The sequence below is a fragment of the Jatropha curcas genome, chromosome 1 (genome assembly GCF_041381405.1).
Source record: "Jatropha curcas cultivar XTBG-Jc1 chromosome 1, XTBG_Jcur_1.0, whole genome shotgun sequence".
NCBI lineage: Eukaryota > Viridiplantae > Streptophyta > Magnoliopsida > Malpighiales > Euphorbiaceae > Jatropha > Jatropha curcas.
This window is the reverse complement of record NC_143151.1, coordinates 4,141,149-4,159,284: the sequence shown is the minus strand read 5'-3', so window position 1 is coordinate 4,159,284 and position 18,136 is coordinate 4,141,149. Positions and strand designations below refer to the sequence as shown.

The 18,136-nt window shown below is 31.2% G+C and overlaps 3 protein-coding genes across 3 annotated transcripts; 2 read left to right on the top strand and 1 right to left on the bottom strand.

The window, feature by feature from the left end:
- The first annotated feature begins 6,578 nt into the window (after positions 1-6,578).
- On the top strand, positions 6,579-8,679 carry LOC149498843 (acyl-lipid omega-3 desaturase (cytochrome b5), endoplasmic reticulum-like). The gene is made up of 8 exons (XM_089726708.1): positions 6,579-6,928; positions 7,047-7,136; positions 7,224-7,290; positions 7,394-7,486; positions 7,586-7,771; positions 7,860-7,940; positions 8,027-8,164; positions 8,247-8,679. Exons 1-8 carry the CDS (start codon positions 6,642-6,644, stop codon positions 8,436-8,438), a joined length of 1,134 nt encoding a protein of 377 aa, XP_089582834.1. The 5' UTR covers positions 6,579-6,641; the 3' UTR covers positions 8,439-8,679.
- A 2,880-nt stretch (positions 8,680-11,559) lies between these two features.
- On the top strand, positions 11,560-12,560 carry LOC105628098 (uncharacterized). Its single transcript, XM_012209437.4, has one exon. The coding sequence runs from the start codon at positions 11,762-11,764 to the stop codon at positions 12,296-12,298; it is 537 nt and encodes a 178-aa protein (XP_012064827.1). The 5' UTR covers positions 11,560-11,761; the 3' UTR covers positions 12,299-12,560.
- Positions 12,561-13,990: 1,430 nt separating this feature from the next.
- LOC105628099 (Tetratricopeptide repeat (TPR)-like superfamily protein) lies at positions 13,991-17,358 on the bottom strand. Its single transcript, XM_012209438.4, has 2 exons — positions 17,185-17,358; positions 13,991-15,739 (listed from the first exon to the last, which is right to left on the bottom strand). The coding sequence occupies exon 2, from the start codon at positions 15,598-15,600 to the stop codon at positions 14,161-14,163; it is 1,440 nt and encodes a 479-aa protein (XP_012064828.1). The 5' UTR covers positions 15,601-15,739; positions 17,185-17,358; the 3' UTR covers positions 13,991-14,160.
- Between the last annotated feature and the right edge of the window lie 778 nt (positions 17,359-18,136).

The window sequence follows — 18,136 nt, the reverse complement described above, 5'->3', positions numbered from 1 at the left end:
TTTCATTTATTAATTATATTTTCATTTTATAGTGGCATAAGCTTTCTTTCCCTTTCTTTTTTTTTTTTTTTTTTTCAATTTTTTTACATTGAAATCCCTTGATTACCAAATACCCAAGAATTTCATCCCAGTTAACCAAATTCGAATTATAATCCACTTTATTAGTGGTTCTATTCTTACCAGTTAGAATTTGATTATGCTAAATAATCATTATAATTTTTTAAATCACAAATTAATTGTAGGAGAGTGTTTCTTAATGCATTTCATGCATGTAAATTGATTCGGACATTCTTTATTGCAAGCACTAAAAAAAAATATTCAATTTAAAGATTTTTTTTTTTTTTTTTTTGAAAGAAGAATACAAAATATTCTAATTTCCGCCATAAATTCTTGAATAATATCTAGTTAGGCTCCTATGGAACTTTGAATTTATTCCTAATTTAATCAAAATTTGAATTTCCTTTTTATGATAATTTCAATTCAAGAGCATGTTCTGCCTTTTTTTTTTAAAAAAAAAAAAAGAAAGAAAAAAGAGTTAAAAACTGACACTTTGTTGCTTCAAAGTTGAAAAAATAATGGCACCAGTTGCGGTGGAAGCCTAATTAACGTACTAAATCCTAAAGTGATCATTTTAATTAAAGAAAGATTTATTAAAGTAAATTGAAATCATACCTTACTTCTTTTTTACCATCATATGTTTATTACCAAATCTCCCTTCAAACATTAGATTCAATTCAATTATATTCCATTTCACATCATTTACCAACTTCCTTTTCCATGTAATTTATGCTGCAAATCATTTACTTGCTTTTCTATAACTATAAATTAACTGATTTTCAAAATATAAATATAGTCTGAAATAATATAAAAGAATGCATAACAGTTTTTAATTCATTAAACTAATGAAAAGATCAACAAAACCACACTTGGTTGAGTATGCAGTTGAAATTTATATAAATACGAATTCATATTTTAAAAAGAATAATCATTGCATTATTGAATTCACTTCAAATTTTATATTATTTGTGGAATATATTTATATTCATTATTTAAATTTACAAGTTCAAAACAATTAGATATATGTAATGTTTGTTGATTTTTTTTTTTTCACTACTTAAGGTGAAAGAAATTGGAGGTTAATATTTTTCTGTCCAAAAAAAATTTCAAAAATTTTGGTAAAAGTTATTATAAATAAATTATTTCCTTTTATACGGCCTATGATACTTTTTTTTAAAAAAAAAAAATTAGAGGGTAAAATATAAATTATCATATTATAATATAATTTCTTTCAATAATATGATAAATGTCAAATGGGATGTTTTGACTCTTTTGAGGCAACCAAAATAAACTAAGCAAATAATTATTTTTAGAAAAAAAATAATTTTTTCTCATCCTCGTAGTCTTCATTTGTTAAAGGTTCCTTCTTCATTAGCTCAAGAGTTTTTAAATGTCGATTTGGTTGATGTTACTTGGCATTGTGTTTCATTTCTTCGGTTAATTCTCTCATTTCTTTTAAAAAAATGGTTAAATAAATTTATTAGATGTTTGCATAAAGGAGGGTTTGTATATTTTATGTAGGAATTCTAATTATACAATAAATCTAATTTACACGAAACCATGTACCAAATCCAATTTATACAATTTGAACAGAAAGTCCAAACTTTATTATTAGATTAGAGTAATGTTTATTACGTAACGTTCGGTACAAAAGCTTCTGATGTTTTTTAACAAAGAAGACAAGTGTATAATTGCATTTGCAAAAGCAATTAACAACATTTAAGAAATAGGTAAGTCAATTGATAATATTTAAGAAGTAGGAAAATCAATTAACAACATTTAAGAAGTAGGTAAGTCAATTAACAATATTTAAGAAGTAGGTAGGTAATCAATAACATAACGTTGAATATTGGCATTAATTGCTAGATTATTTAATTTCCCACACATTTTTTCGATATTAGTCTATCTATTTAATCCACAATCTTTTTTTTTTTTTTTTTTCTATGGACATATGAGGATAAACATTTAAAGTCTTTTGCTTTAAACTTTACTCCCATCGTATCAAAATATAAGTTGTTTAATATGTTAATTTTATTGGTGGTTCCACAATTTGGGACCTGTTTATTTAATTGTGCCTACACTTCAATTTGTAATTTAAAAATGTTAGACCTTCAATTTTGTAATATTAATGTCACGACCCATTTCCATGGGCTGCATCGGCACTAGGGCCTAGGTAAGCTTAAGGCCCCCGAGGCCCGTAGTAAACCTGAATCACTAAAATTTCACTTTCTCAATATAAATTTCAAACATTCAGCCCATATAACTATGCAAAACAAATCTCGTAATTATATTATATCTCAGCCTAAATTTAACATCTTAAACATTTCACAGATCGAGCTCTTTAATAATATGGGCTCACAAAATTATTTCATCTATATTAATACACGACTAATAGTTTATAAATTCTACAACTGCGGAGTTCACTAACAGATATATACAGATAAGATTTCGTACATTTATCTATTTAATGAATTAATACTAAAATTAGAGAATTTTTTCTAACAGTGAAAGAAGCAGAGCTTTAGCTGGAATTTAGGAAAAAACTACTTCCTGAAAGATTAAACAAAAGAGATGTGAGTTTATTAATGAATAATAATTATTGCACAACACATGCATTCACACGAATGTGCAAATAATTAAATCTAGTCATCCGACTAGTTATATGATCACGCGGGCAGTCACACAAATGGCACAACAACAACACTCGCAATTATTAACATCTCACATAATCACATAACGTGGAAATTAGTCAGTGGCGTCACTGAAACCTCCAATGAGCCATCCTCCCACATGGCTCATCCTCTCGTGACGTGTGCACTACGGAGCCGATCTCCCATACATGGCCAATCGGTCTAATCCTCACTTGACCAGCCCTCTCATTGTTTTTCCATTCTCTCTTTTCTTTTCCATACCAACAAGAGGCAACCATGTGGTTTATCCACATTATCCATATCATATCATCAGGTGCACACGGGGCGTCGATCTCCCATATGGCCAATGGTCTCGTAGACCGCCCTCACAAACCCATGGTGACCCACTTGATCCCAACTCCACACATACAAGGAATAGCATTATCACAACACAATTAATCAAGTATTGCAATTAGATGCAAGCATAGCAAACAATTAATTAACATGATGCAAATACACAAGTAGATATTCATAGTTAATTATAATTAAATAGAGAAATAGTAATCAACAACATATTATTATAATAATTGATCCATCGAAAATAATTAAATAACTAAATAAATAACACTAATAATAATAATAATAAAATAATTAGAAAACTTTATTTATTATGTATTAAGTTAAAGAATTAATCTAATAAACCAATTAATTTAATTATTGATTAAGACTAACCTAGGTTCTATCGAAATTTCGGCGAAATCTCCCCTAGAATTTTATCAAACCATAATTCAATAACAAATTTTCAAAGCCCATCCCTCGGGCAATTCACATCAACTCATCACATCCGATATAACCATAATCATTCATTTAATCTCTTACTTAATTCACATAGCCCATTCATCGGGCAGTCAATCCAAATAACCCATCCTCCATATCAAATAATAATAATAATAATAATAATAATAATAATAATTTAAATATCTAATCACAATACAAAATTTTAGTTATTAATCTTCCATGCTTAAGCATCATTGTTGACTGTTTACTACTTACACCAAAAATTTCTTTACCTTTGCTATCTAAGGTTAAGCCGATTTATAAAGTAACTAATGAACATAAACATCTACCTAACCTCTACATCCTACTAGTCTAAAGTATCCATATATTTTCAAATAACAACTAATTTACAATTTAGTTAATAGATAGCCAACTACTTGCCACTGAGTTCATATTTCATGTTATAAAGCAGCTAATTCAAGATTTTATATGTGCGTGTAAAACCAAGACTTCAACTAATTTTATATCATACTAACAAGAATCCTAATTATTTTATAATGCTAGTTAGCTCCAAATATGCACTTAATTGCACCTAATAAAATTCCAAATTCCATCCTTTAAAATCTATGATTAAATCCTCCTAAAATCTCCAACTAAATCACAAACTTCAACCTAAAATTTCAAAGTCCCACAATTAATTATCTATTAGGAATCAACTAAATTACCCAATAAATTAAGCTTGGAATTTATACCAAAAATTAAAATAAACTGGGTCTTAGAACGTACCGATCGAAAATCGAACGACATTTCCACGATCCAGGCTAAGAGATGAAAATTCTGTCCTTTAGTACCTCGTCAGAGGCTCGCTGGCCGGTCGCCGGACCGCCACCGTCCACGGTGGCCGAAAAGTCAATTTTTGCTCAGAATTTTGCAAGAACACCACCACTCCAACCAAATTTCGCTGATGGTTCCATTTCCGATGTCAATTGAGCAAGATGGGACCTCTAACTGGGCGTATCGGACTTGACAGGTGCTTGAGCTTTCGTCCATGGCGGATTCCCTTTCTGAGCTCCATTGCCGTGATTGATGAAGGAGAAACGATCGCATTGAGGAGATGAAGCGATCGGCCCCCCTTCACGCTGCAATCACCGGCAACGGCGTGAATCGCCGGAAGTTGATGAACGCCAACTGTCAAGAAAGAATGGCTCCATTTCGCGTCAATCGAAGCTCTTTCCGCGTGAGGGGAGGCCGGAGACGAGACCCGCAGCACTAGACGAGTCGAACGCCACCTCGCTCTCGTTGAGTGGTGACCGAAAACGGGAAGGGAGGCATAGAGAATGCGAGCCCCCTGCTGGCGAAGAAGAAGGGAAAAAAAAGAAAATGGCTTTCTAGATTCTCTAGGCCATTCCGGTTCGACTCGAATCGATTTGGCTCAATTTAGAGATCTGACCTGGTTTTGCTTAGTTTTCGAGTTTTTCGCTTGGTTTTCGAAAAATTCAAGCTGATTCATGGGCCTGATTTAGTATTAATAAAATATTTTTCCCTTGATTTAATTAGTTAGGTTTTATGATTATATTTTTAAATGAAAAATTTTTTAAAAGGATTTTCCGGGTCGTTTCAATTAAAATGTCTTTACCTGTTTCAATTGCTTTTTCGACACCGCATTTCCACGTGGATTAACAGGTCACATGTAAAAAAAATTAAAATATTATCTAAGTGGAATATTATATATTTTTTATTTTTAAAATTATTTTTAAATAATAAAAAATATTTTGATAGTAATAATTAGTTAAAGTTGTACATGGTCACAAAATAATTAAATTAAATTTAGTCAAGTTAAAAATTTTTCGATCAGGCATAAATAATGGTAGGATCCATACTTTGGTTAAAATTTTTATATAGAGTTTAGACTTAAAATTTTTTATTAAAAGGATTCATATGCTAGGATTTTGTATCCTCTCAAATAAATTTAAAGGATATTCATATACATTATTGTTGAAATTGGATGATCTGACCAGTCGAACTAGTTAAACCAAAACCAATTGGTTGTTCAGTTCGATTATCAAGTTGGGATGATTTTTGAAAAAAATTATATTTTTTTTAGAAAATCAGGTTGAACAGTGATAAAATTTGGGTTTTCTTGATAAAACCGGATAAAACTGGATTTTCTTAATAAAAATCAATTTTTTTTGGAAAAAATTGGTTTTTTTTTAGAAAAATGGGTGGAAAATTATTTCGTTGCAATATAAATTAATTAAAAAATTAAGAATCTGGTTGAACCAGTCCAATCCGATCCAACCTTGATCCAATCATAATACCGGTTCGGTTGTCAGTCCAGTTTATAATTACTTAGGTGTTGTTCCGTTCTTATAGAATTTTAATAGGGTAGAGCTTGAGTAGCCCAAGCAACAAAATCAAGACAATATCACATATTATAGAACTTGACTTACAAATATTTAAATTTTACATGGTGATTAAAATAATTTATATTTAAATAATATCTAATAATAAGCTAACCTTCCAATCTCATTCTAGCAATACCCTAACATTAATAAATATTTTTTTAAAAAAATAATATAGTATTGTCAAGTCGAATTTGAGCATTTCTAGCATCTATTTAAGTCGATTTCAAATTTAATAAACTCAAAATTCAATTGAGTTTGCATCAAATTTCAAGAAAATGAATATTTTAATTAAAAACGAGATATGATATAAGCTTGACACCATTTAACACAATAATAGGACAACGTTTTAAAGTTTTTAACTACGCTATGTAAATTAAACTTTAAGGAGAAGTAATGTTAAACGGTAAACACTACCTTAAACACGGTTGGTTAACACCGAATACATCAAACTTAATCAATAAAATTAAAGTTTTTTATCTTAGTTTATTTTTAAATTTTACGTTGAAAATGAAAATTAAGGTCTTGAAGATTGTTCCTCTTTACAAAAATTGGCAATTGGGAATCAAACAGCTTCGGCGTGTAAGAAATTTTTGCGCGTCCCGTCACGTAACGAGCCACATTGATTGGCCCACGTGCTACTCCAGGGATAGCCCGTGCGATCGACTGTGAGTAGCTAATCTCCCATCCATCTATAAATTTAGTGCTGGACAGTGAACTTAAAGACCAACATTTGGGAATTCCAACAATATCTTTCTTCCTTCAGCTTGAAGCCATGAACCACAAAGAAAACACAAATGGCGTTAATGGGTTTCACGGGGAAGACGAATTTGACCCAAGTAATCCACCGCCATTCAAGATTGCAGATATCCGAGCTGCCATTCCTAAACATTGCTGGGTAAAGAATCCATGGAGGTCTTTAAGCTATGTTTTAAGGGATATTGTTGTGGTTTTTGCTTTAGTTGCAGCTGCATTTTACTTCAATTCTTCGCTTTTTTGGCCTCTTTATTGGGCTGCTCAAGGAACGATGTTCTGGGCTATCTTTGTTCTTGGTCACGACTGGTGAGTGCTAAGTACCCTTTTGCATATTTTTTTTCCAAAGTTGAATTTAAGCATTTCATTGTTTTTTTAAAAGAAAAAAAAAAAGTTTGCAATTCTCATTTTCTTTGTGGATCTGTAGTGGCCATGGAAGCTTTTCCAACAACCCCACATTAAATAATGTCGTGGGTCATATTTTGCATTCTTCAATTCTTGTACCTTACCATGGATGGTGAGTTACCCTGTTTCTTTTTTCTGTTCTGCTCTATTATATTCATTCTTCATACTCTACATTTAGCTTCAACTTTAAATTGTGCAGGAGAATTAGCCATAGGATTCACCACCAGAATCATGGAAATGTGGAGAAGGATGAATCTTGGGTTCCAGCAAGTTTTTTCCTTTTTCTTTCTTTAATATCTATTCCTTGCTTGGATTATTATATAAGCAGCAGATTTATTATAATGACAATTCTCTATCTGTCTCTTACAGTTGCCTGAGAAGATCTATAAGGAATTGGATTTAAGTACAAGGATTATGAGATTCACTATCCCTCTCCCCATGCTTGCATATCCTTTTTATCTGGTAAAAAATCTAAATTGCATGTTAAATTGACTATATATACATATATAGCTTTCAATAGCTTTAATTTACAGAGCTTAACCTCACCTTTACATTTTTCAGTGGTCAAGGAGTCCAGGGAAAGAAGGTTCACACTTCAATCCTTATAGCAACTTATTTGCGCCTCATGAGAGAAAAGCTGTGTTAACCTCTACTTTGTGTTGGTCTGTAATGGCTCTTCTGCTGTTCTGTTCATGCTTTATTTTTGGCCCTGTTCAAGTGCTCAAGTTCTATGGAATTCCATATTGGGTTAGTTCAGTTATCTTCTCTCCATCTATGTTACTTTTTGTTACTCCTCTGGCAACAGAATAACAAGAAAGTAGTGCTAATTTTGCAGATTTTTGTAATGTGGCTGGACTTTGTTACCTACCTGCATCACCACGGACATGACCAGAAACTTCCCTGGTACCGGGGCAAGGTACTAATATTACCAGTCTCAGCTGCGAGTACTTAAAAATCAAAACTTTAACACAAGTACTCAAGGATTTGACGATCATTTGTCAGGAATGGAGTTACCTAAGAGGAGGGCTAACAACAGTTGATCGCGATTACGGATTTTTCAACAACATCCACCATGATATTGGCACGCATGTTATTCATCATTTGTTTCCTCAAATCCCACACTACCATCTAATAGAAGCGGTAATTGAAATCTCTGCTTAAGTTATTATTGAGGGAAAAAACATCCCAGATTGCAAGAACCTAAATTCAATTCTGATTGCAGACAAAAGCAGCAAAGCCAGTGCTGGGAAAGTACTACAGAGAGCCAAAGAAATCAGGGCCATTTCCATTTCACTTGTTCGAAAGTCTACGTAGAAGCATTAGAGAAGATCATTATGTGAGCGACATTGGAGAAATTGTGTACTATCAGACAGACCCTGAGCTATACAGAATTCCTAAAAGCAAGTTAAGCTGATTCTTTCTTTTAGAGCATAGCATTAGCAAGAACAAAGAGAATACGATGGTGTTTTTTTTTTTTTTGGATTTATTTAATTTAGTTGCTAAACAGTGAGATGCGGTTCCCCAAACTATAAGGAGAAATTAAGGGGATGTCGCATCGTGAGTAGGAAAGTGATTTGAGGGATTTTTGAAAGGGATGGTGGTTGATAATAAAGTAAGGATTTTTATTGAAAAATGAAAAGATCTTTTCCTGCCAATTTTGTCATCATACATGTTTTTGCTATTATGGAATCCTAAAATGTTGATCTTCAGGCCGCAATTCTGCTCCGACATTGCTTTGCAGGTACAGCACACGATCAACTTGCACCTATCACATGACAAGTGTATCATTGCATTTGCAAAAGTCAATTAATTTCCCACACATTTTTTCGATATTAGTCTATCCATTTAATCCACAATCTTTTTTTTTTTTTTTTTTCTATAGACATATGAGAATCAACATTTAAAGTCTTTTGCTTTAAACTCTACTCCCATCATATTAAAATATAAATTCTTTAACGGGTTAATTTTATTGGTGGTTTCTCAAATTGGAATCTCTATATTTAATTATGCTTACATTTCAATTTCTAATTTAAAAATGTTAGACTTTCAATTTTGTAACATTAAAATGTCTTTACGTTTCAATTGCACCGCATTTCCACTTGGATTAATAGGTGACATGTAAAAAAAATTAAAATATTATCTAAGTGGAATAATATATATTTTTATTTTTAAAAATATTTTTAAATAATAAAAAATATTTTGATAGTAACAATTAGCTAAAGTTGTACATGGTCACACAATAATTAAATTGAATTTAGTCAAGTTAAAAACTTTTCGATTAGGCATAAACAATGGTAGGATCCATACTTTGGTTAAAATTTTTATATAGAGTTTAGACTTAAAAATTTTTATTAAAAGGATTCATATGCTAGGATTTTGTATCCTCAAATAAATTAAAAGGATATCCATATATAATATCGTTGAAATTGGATCGTTCTGACCGGTTAAACCAAAACCAATTGGTTGTTCGGTTCGAATATCAAGGTGGGGTGATTTTTGAAAAAAATTATTATTTTTTTAGAAAATCAGGTTGAGCCGATGATAAAATTTGGGGTTCTTGATAAAACTGGATTTTCTTAATCAAAATCATTTTTAAAAAAAAATTGGATTTTTTTTTAGAAAATGAGTTGAAAATTATTTCATTGCAATATATATATATAAATTAAAAAATTAAGAATCTAGTTGAACTAGTCCAATCCGATCTAATCTTGATCCAATCATGATAGCGGTTCAGTTACCAGTCCAGTTTATAATTACTTAGGTATTGTTCGATCCTTATAGAATTTATTTTAGACTTAAAATTTTTATTATGTATATTAATTATTTTGATTAGCTTGAATCAAATTAACTATGACCAATAAACATGACAATGTCAAAAATAATTTTTTAAAAGTTAAAAATTAATGATTGTCATCATTTTCAACAACATATATAATTAATTATGAGATAAAAGTGAAGTAAAATAATTAATTGTGGGAATATGTATTTAATGCATACATTTTTTTCTAAAATTAAATTTTTTTCCCATCTAAAATCACTCAAAATTATATCTATCGTTTGAAGTGTCATGATTTTAGAATCACCGTGATCTAAATAGCACTACTCAATGAAAAAAGGAAAATGGAACTGACGGAGTAAGTAATGGTTACAAGTTGCTCAAATTCATACTTACCTACCTCAATTGTCAAGCAGATTAATTTTCCGTATCTATTTTAAGTCTATATATAATTGCTCAAACTGCAATAAATGCGTAGGAGTATGGATATTGACTACGTCTATCCCTAGTTTTGCAACTTAAAAAAGAATCCTCAGCAAATATTAGGGAAAACAAATACTATTTGGTCCTTGATTATTGACATAATTTACTATCTCTTCTTTTTATTTTGATAAATTCTATAAGTAATCCACGTGATTTGGCCCATTGAACAAATTGGTCCTTTCATATATTTTGAGTAATTTTCTTTGTTAATGAAATGTGAAAATACTAAAATAACTTCTTTTTTTTAGTATTAAGGAAAGAGGTTCCATCCTGGATTTATTGCCGGTTGTATATACACTTATCACTATTAAATAAAATATATGAAATCTCATTTAAACAATGTAATTAATCATATTTAACCTTACATATAAAGCAATTCTTAATATTACTCACAATATATGAAAGAACCAATTTACTCAAAATTGCCCATTTTAATTACATAATTCGTATATATATGAAAATATATGGGATTAGTGTAATGGAACTAAAGAAAATTGGTCAAGTTAATCTAATATATATATTGTAAGGACCATATATTTTAATTACATAATTGGTCAACAATCATATATTTGTAAGAAGAAAGTAGTCCTCGTGATTTGCCCATTTTGTAAGGACCATTTTCATATATTTTGTAAGGTTAACATATATTTTAATCACATTAATTAGTCCTTACAATTTTGTTTTTGGTCCCATTTTGAGTAAATTCTACGTTTTATTACATGATTGCCCATTTTACCAGGTGGTATTGGGGCTTTAAACCATATTTATTTATTCGTTTCAATTATCATTTTATTTTATAAGTATTACTTGATATAGTTGTGGTTTTTCTTAATTGCTCAGTGGACTTTAACATAATTGCATCCTATTTGGTAAGAATGGTTGTGTAGTGATCGCAATTGATCCATGATGAAAGAAAAATATAAGTAAAACTGGTAAATATTTCAAATCATTTGTTTTCCTCTGGAGAAAGGGATAGATTATATTTATTTTTAATTTTTCTTCTCTCACCTCTTCTCTTATATTGGACTTCTCTTTTTCCAATTGATTGTCTTTTACTATCAAAAAAAAAAAAAAAATATGATTGTCTTTTAATAGAAGGACCAATGTCTCAGATAAAGCTAAACTACAGGGATTAATTATGTAACTTATCAAAATATAAGGATTAGGTATTAAATTAGATCAAATTGAAGTGTACTTTTTCCCTAAGTAATATTTACCTTCACTCGCTAACAGTCTCCTTATTTAAATGAAACACTTTCTTTATGTAATTTACAAACATAATTCCTTAAACTCCGCTTTTTTTTTGCCCTTTTCCTTCTCTTAGACGCTTCAACGTGTATAGATAGATCTCTCTCGCCCATCAACCTAACTATTTCTCCTTTTTTCCCATTTCTTTTCAAAAATCGTCTTTCACTTGCGCTCAGATCTGCAACCACCGACGCACTCTTCACTTCCTCTTTTCAACTACATTCTCTACTATGGCTACCAAATTCTTAGTATCCGCCATTTTAGCCTTTCTGTGTATACAAATCGCTCTCTCTGCAACTCCACCGGAATCACCCAGTCCGTCTTCTGACTTAGAGGCTGATTCACCATCACTATCTCCTCCTTCTCCTTCACCAGAATCTGGATCTCCTTCATTACCACCGACAGATTCACCAATATCATCACCGCCAGCGCCTCCACCTTCAGATCTGTTATCTCCTGGTTCCAGTCCTGCACCGGCTCTCTCACTTGAGAACTCTACAGTTCCTTCTCCGTCACCCGCACCCGCACCCGCACCCGCACCGGCGGAAGTGAGTGATATCAATCACAGCGACAATGTAGAAGCAGGCGGTGAAGAGGAGAAAGGATCTTCTGGAATGAGCGGCGGAAAGAAAGCCGGAATCGCTGTTGGAGTGATTGTGGCTGCCGGTGTGGTTGGATTGGGTGGTTTGGTATATAAGAAGAGGCAGGACAACATCAGAAGATCTCGGTACGGTTCTGCGGCGGCGGCAACGAGAGAGTTTCTTTAAGAGGAGGACGATAGAGGTTACAAAAATTTAAAATTTTATTACTATAAATTGATTTTTAGCTCTATATTTGAAAGGATACACAATTGAGTGAGAGGATCTAGTAGTTTCTTTGATTCATTGTTCATTATTTGCAGAGTATAAGCTTTTTTTTTTCCCTTCCTTTGTCAATAATGCGTATTAGGTAGTTAATTTTGAAGTTTGTTTTTACTAATTTGCTTTACTTGATATGGTTATTGTGATATAGATCTCAGTTTCAGTTTTATTAGGTGATTCGATATCGAGAATTTATATTTTATTAATTTGGAGAATATTCATTTTAGTATAATAAGCATTTCATATTTAAAATTGCAACTAAATTGAAATAATTATTTGGGAATTACCCAAAAATTATTCATTCTATTTTCGTGCTATTTGAATATTAGTCAGTTAAATTCTTGAGATTCGTAATTAATGATATGCTATCAGATTTTGATTTTAAGTTTGAAGTTAATTTAGCTTAACGAAGTCAATGTACTGTGTAATCAAAGTGACTCTCAACTCTCTCTCTAAAAGAACTCTCATTTATGAGAGTTAAGAAGATAGGTTAGACATTAATACGCATCAAATGAAGCATGCTGAGCAGATCCCATAAGATTGAAACTAAATTTATACTGAATTTTAGCGGAAGAAAGAATATGTTTGTACACATTGAATATGACGAGCAGAAGAAAATAAAATAAAGGTGAGAATGAGACAATGATGGCGTTTTGGCAACAGAATATCCGAGTCAAAGTTCCATTGGAGTATTGCTCTGAACCATGTGGAGCTCTTGATGTGTCAAATGAAATTTAATAGGTAAAAGTATTTTTATTTTACTCCAATAATAATTGAAGGATTTTTAAATCACAAAAGTGTCTGTTTTAAGTGCTGCAGCCATATTATAATATTTTCCTTCCACCTTTCTTTCCATTGATATGCCTACACACTGAAAATATTGGAATTTTGCAAGCTGGACATGGAATGGTTGGTTTGCTTTGTCCTCGTTTGTGAATTGTGACGTGGGTCAATATATAGGACAGAATGAGATTATGCGATACTCTTCTTTTTTTATTAATTAAAAATTGTGTCACCAAATAATAATTTTTTTTTTAAAAAAAAAGAACAAATTTTGAATTCAATTAAGAATATTGACTCACTAATATTCCTTTTTTGTACTAATACAAATTTTTTCTATCTTTTATACAATGGAGTTTCTTTGTTGAACATAAAGAAAATAGAACAAAATATTTCTAATTATTAATCCATTATTAAACTTAAAATAAGAGCCTTACTATTTATTATTTACATTAAAACCTGCTTAATTTATTAGTCAATTTTATATTTAGACAAGCACATGACTTTTTCTTTCATAATAATTATTACATTAAGAAGTGATTACTGCCATAAAAAAAATTAAAAATACAAGGATGAACATTTTAAATGGGCTACGACTAATAAGCGTATCAAATTAAAAAGTTAGGATGATACTGAGTAAGCCATGTCATCTTTCATTTTATTACGAAGGTAAAAGACCCGAGCTAGTTTGCAAGCTACTCACTCACGCTCGAAAAAAGTGCAAAAAATTGAATTTGTCAGGTTTATCTTAATCTCAAACCGAGCTTAAATTCAAAATTTTTCAAGTTGAATTTGAATTGAAAATTTTCAAGTTTCAAGTTGAATTCGAATTCAAAATCTTTAGATTTGCAATTTTCAGCCGAGCTTCGAGCCTAATAAATTCAGCTCATTTACACCCCACATTTTACCTCACTGCGAGATGAAGAGCAAGGAAGTGATTAAGATGACTGTAGTCCTTGTCAGTGATATATACATATAATTTTGCTCACCTATTTTTGAGTTCTAGACATTTCCATTATCAATGTTGCTGCCATTTGATCATTTCCTAACTTCTTATACCCTTCAATAAAAGCATCATAAATCTTTAAATCTGGTTCAAACCCTTTGCCTGCCATCTTGGCTTGAAGCTTTAATGCTTCTTCCATCTGGCCATCCTCGCACAACCGCTTAATCAACAATTCATAACTCTTCCTACTTGGACAAAAACTAACATCTCTCATTGCATTCCTAATAATCTCCAAAGCTTCAGAAACTCTCTTCTTCTCACAAAGTCCTTCAATCAGCATGCCTATTGTTGAAGCTTCAGGCCTGAAATCTTTCTGAAGCATATCTTTATATACAAGAATAGCTGAATCAACATCCCCAACTTTACAATAGCCATTAATTAGGTGCTCAAAGGTAACACTATTACTTTCTACTCCACCCAACTCCATTTCTTTAAAAAATTCCTCAGCTTTTTCAATCTGCCCGCTCTTATAAAATCCACCAATTATAGTATTATAAGCCGTAACATCGAGCCTCAGTCCCTTCACTCTCATTTCTTCCCATAACTTCTCTGCTTCTCTCATCTTCCCTTCACCACAAAACAAAGCCATCAAAATGTTATAACTATACAGATTTGGAACACATCCAAATCTCTCCATTTCATTCCATACTTCCTCTATCATCTCCATTTCACCATCTCTATAAAACCCCATCATCAAATCATTAAAACTATGTACATCGGGCCTCAATCTAACTTTACTATCGCCGTCTCTCAATCCAAAAATCTCTCTAAAAATGCCATAACCAGCACAAGAACCTTTACACTTAGCAACGCAAGAAATCAACAAATTACAAGTTCTAATTTGTGGACTAATCCCACGAGACCTTAACATCCTTACAATTTCAATAGACCCATCAATCTTTTTCAACTCAAGGCAAGATTTTATCAACAAATCAAACACAAATGGAGCAGAATCGCATTGCCTATAAGTTTTCAGTAACATTTCAAAGAATTTAACTGGCGCATTATTACAATCAAACAAACAACGAGAAACAAGAGCAGACTTGATAATAGACAAAGCTTGCACCTTTAAGCGGGCACGAGAGAGGATATGGACAATGGTAGAGTAAGAGTAGAGATCATGGAGACAAAGGGAAGAGTTGTCTAGAGTGAAGAAGAAGAAGCGAAGGGCAAGATGGGGGTTTGATTTCAATTGGAGGGCAATCTGGGAAAAGTGGATAGGGGTTAGAGTTTTGGTGGAGTAAAGTAAGGAGCGGAGATTGGTCCATCGGGATTTGGAACGGTGGTGGATAAGCAGTGAAACAACGGTGGAGACTATGTGGGATTGATCAGACGGTGGAGTGGAAGCGGAGGAGTAGAGATGGTAAGCTTTTATGGGTTTTGGAGGAGAGAGAAAAAAGTGCTTTACAATTGAAGTTGCCATTGGCGGTGCCAAGTGAAGTATCACTTACTGAGTTAAACTAGAAAAGAACCGGCTATTCTCAAAACATCCTTTCATTTAAATTCTCCAATCTATGATCAATCAGTTAGGATAACGCTTCTCTGTAGCACACTGAATTCAACTGTAAAAAAAAAAAAATTCAATTAATTAACAAACGAAATCATGAACTCAAAACTCATTTAGAAGAGGAAATATACTATCATATTGAGAATCCAAAATTGCAACAAAATTCACCTTAACTATTTAAGCAAGTTCAGATAGGGATGGCAGCGTGGTGGGTACCCGCTAGAAATAAACTACCCGACCCCGAATCCATTATCATTTTAAGTACCTGAATCTATCGTGAATCCCTCAAGGAATAAACCAATAATATCCAGACTCGTCCCAAATCCGTTTAGAATTACCCGCATACCACCCGAACCCGTTTAATCACAAATTTATTCAATCCAAAAAACCCGAACCCATTTAAATACCCATTTAATTACAAATTTATTCAATCCAAGAAACCCGAACCCACATGGAACCTGAATCTGAACCCGAAGTGCAACAAAAGAATATATAAAAAATGCATTAAAATCCATCTTCAAATAATAAACAATTTAACCTGTAATATTCTAAGACAACAATACATAGTAGTATTAAAATAGAACAAACGAATTGAAATTCAACCTAAATAATTAATTCAAACCAATATCTCAATTAAACAATTTAGCAATCAAACATCTATTAAAATTCAATAAGAATAATAACAATAACAAACTAAAAATCAATTAAAATATAATAATACTAAACTATAACAAATTATCATAGAATGAGAACTAAATCCATATAGAACATAATAAAAAGCATCTCAATAAAAAAAATTACAGAATTAAAAAGTACATTGAAGCAGAACAACACTGCAATAAAAACGCATGAAATTTTACATAAACAGAATTCTTGTACTCCACTTTTTTTTTTTTCAAGAACCAAGATCGCAAGGATTAACAATCAACATCATCTTCTTCCTTAAAAAAAACATTAGACTCCGCACATGAACAAGAATCTGAAAAATAAATAAGAACAAGAACTCCACTATCTAAGTCAGCCCTATCCCCTATATCCTTCTAAAAAAAAAATCAGCCCTATATAAACATAACTTTAGCAGCAAAAAACCAAACTTTATTAACAAACCACTCTCAGTATATGACAATTATATGCAAATAATCTCATTCTCAGTATCTGAACACAATCTTAATCATTGTTAACAAATCAAACATTAAATTAACAAACCAAAAATGTCAGATTTCACTCATATAGCCACGAATTGGCTTATATTCACCATCCTTTTGCCTTCTAATATATATATTTTCAAGAAACAAAACATGCACGAAACCCACAAACGAAAAAATAAAAAAAATAATCATATATCTTTCGGCTGAACCCACAAATTAATTCAACAATTTCTCCTCTTTTGTCTGTTTATATGTATTCATATATATAAAAAAAACAAAAAGAAGGGAAAAGGGATGAAGGAAAACGAAAAAAAATAAACTGAGAACGAAATAAAAATAATCAAAAACGAACCTGGCACTTGTACGCTTGAAGAGCACGACCGTTGCGGAGGCGACGATCAAGAACGAAAGCGACGGGAGGGCATAAAGAAAGACTGTGGCTGTAGAGGCAGAGAACGAGCGGTGCAGGGACAGGGAGGGAGGAGAAACGCTTAACTTTGAGTTGAGATTTGAGAGAACATTTTGTTTGTATTATTAAAATCCATCTAAGCTAAAATACATACATCAAAATTACGTCATTTTGATGGTAAAAAAAGTTGTTTTTATTATTATTATTATTATTATCATTGAAGTTATTATTATTATTATTGTTATTATTATCATACTAGCTAATAATTAAAATGCTATAATTATATTTCAATATTATAGTAATTGCAATGACAATAATATTAGGTAACGTATTAAATTTAGTACTTTTTTATTAGAGAATTACTTAGCAAGTCATAATTAATTATGTTTGTTGTAATCCTTAATCTATATACACTAGTTTCTAGGTATATGATGATATTGATAAAAAAAAATGATAACATTTAATTAAGATCTAATTATAATTATGTTTATAAGTTAATTGGTGATATTCTATATTAGTCATATTCTAATTTTCGAAAAGTATATCTAGATTTCATTTTCAACGAGTCATATTTTAAATTAAGATATAATTATAATTACTGTTAGAAGTTCACTAGTGATAACGATAAGTAGCTTTAAATTTTTTTTAATTATAACATTATTAGCATTCTATTCAATTAAGTATATATAATTTTGTTTAATATATTTTATGATAAATTCAAATTATTAAGATATTTTAATTTAATGTACATAATTTTATTAAAATTTACTTACGAATAAAATTATATTACCATCCAATAATATTTTATTAATTAATAAATATTTAAAGTATAAGTAACTATAATTACATGTAACATATATTTATATACATTTCGTATGTAAGGATGTTAAGTAAT

Coding starts and splice junctions, on each gene's coding strand:
- LOC149498843 (XM_089726708.1), top strand. CDS start 6,642: ATGAACCACAAAGAAAACACAAATGGCGTTAATGGGTTTCACGGGGAA. Junction 7,137..7,223: donor CTTGTACCTTACCATGGATG/GTGAGTTACCCT, acceptor TAAATTGTGCAG/GAGAATTAGCCATAGGATTC. Junction 8,165..8,246: donor ACTACCATCTAATAGAAGCG/GTAATTGAAATC, acceptor TTCTGATTGCAG/ACAAAAGCAGCAAAGCCAGT.
- LOC105628098 (XM_012209437.4), top strand. CDS start 11,762: ATGGCTACCAAATTCTTAGTATCCGCCATTTTAGCCTTTCTGTGTATA.
- LOC105628099 (XM_012209438.4), bottom strand. CDS start 15,600: ATGGCAACTTCAATTGTAAAGCACTTTTTTCTCTCTCCTCCAAAACCC.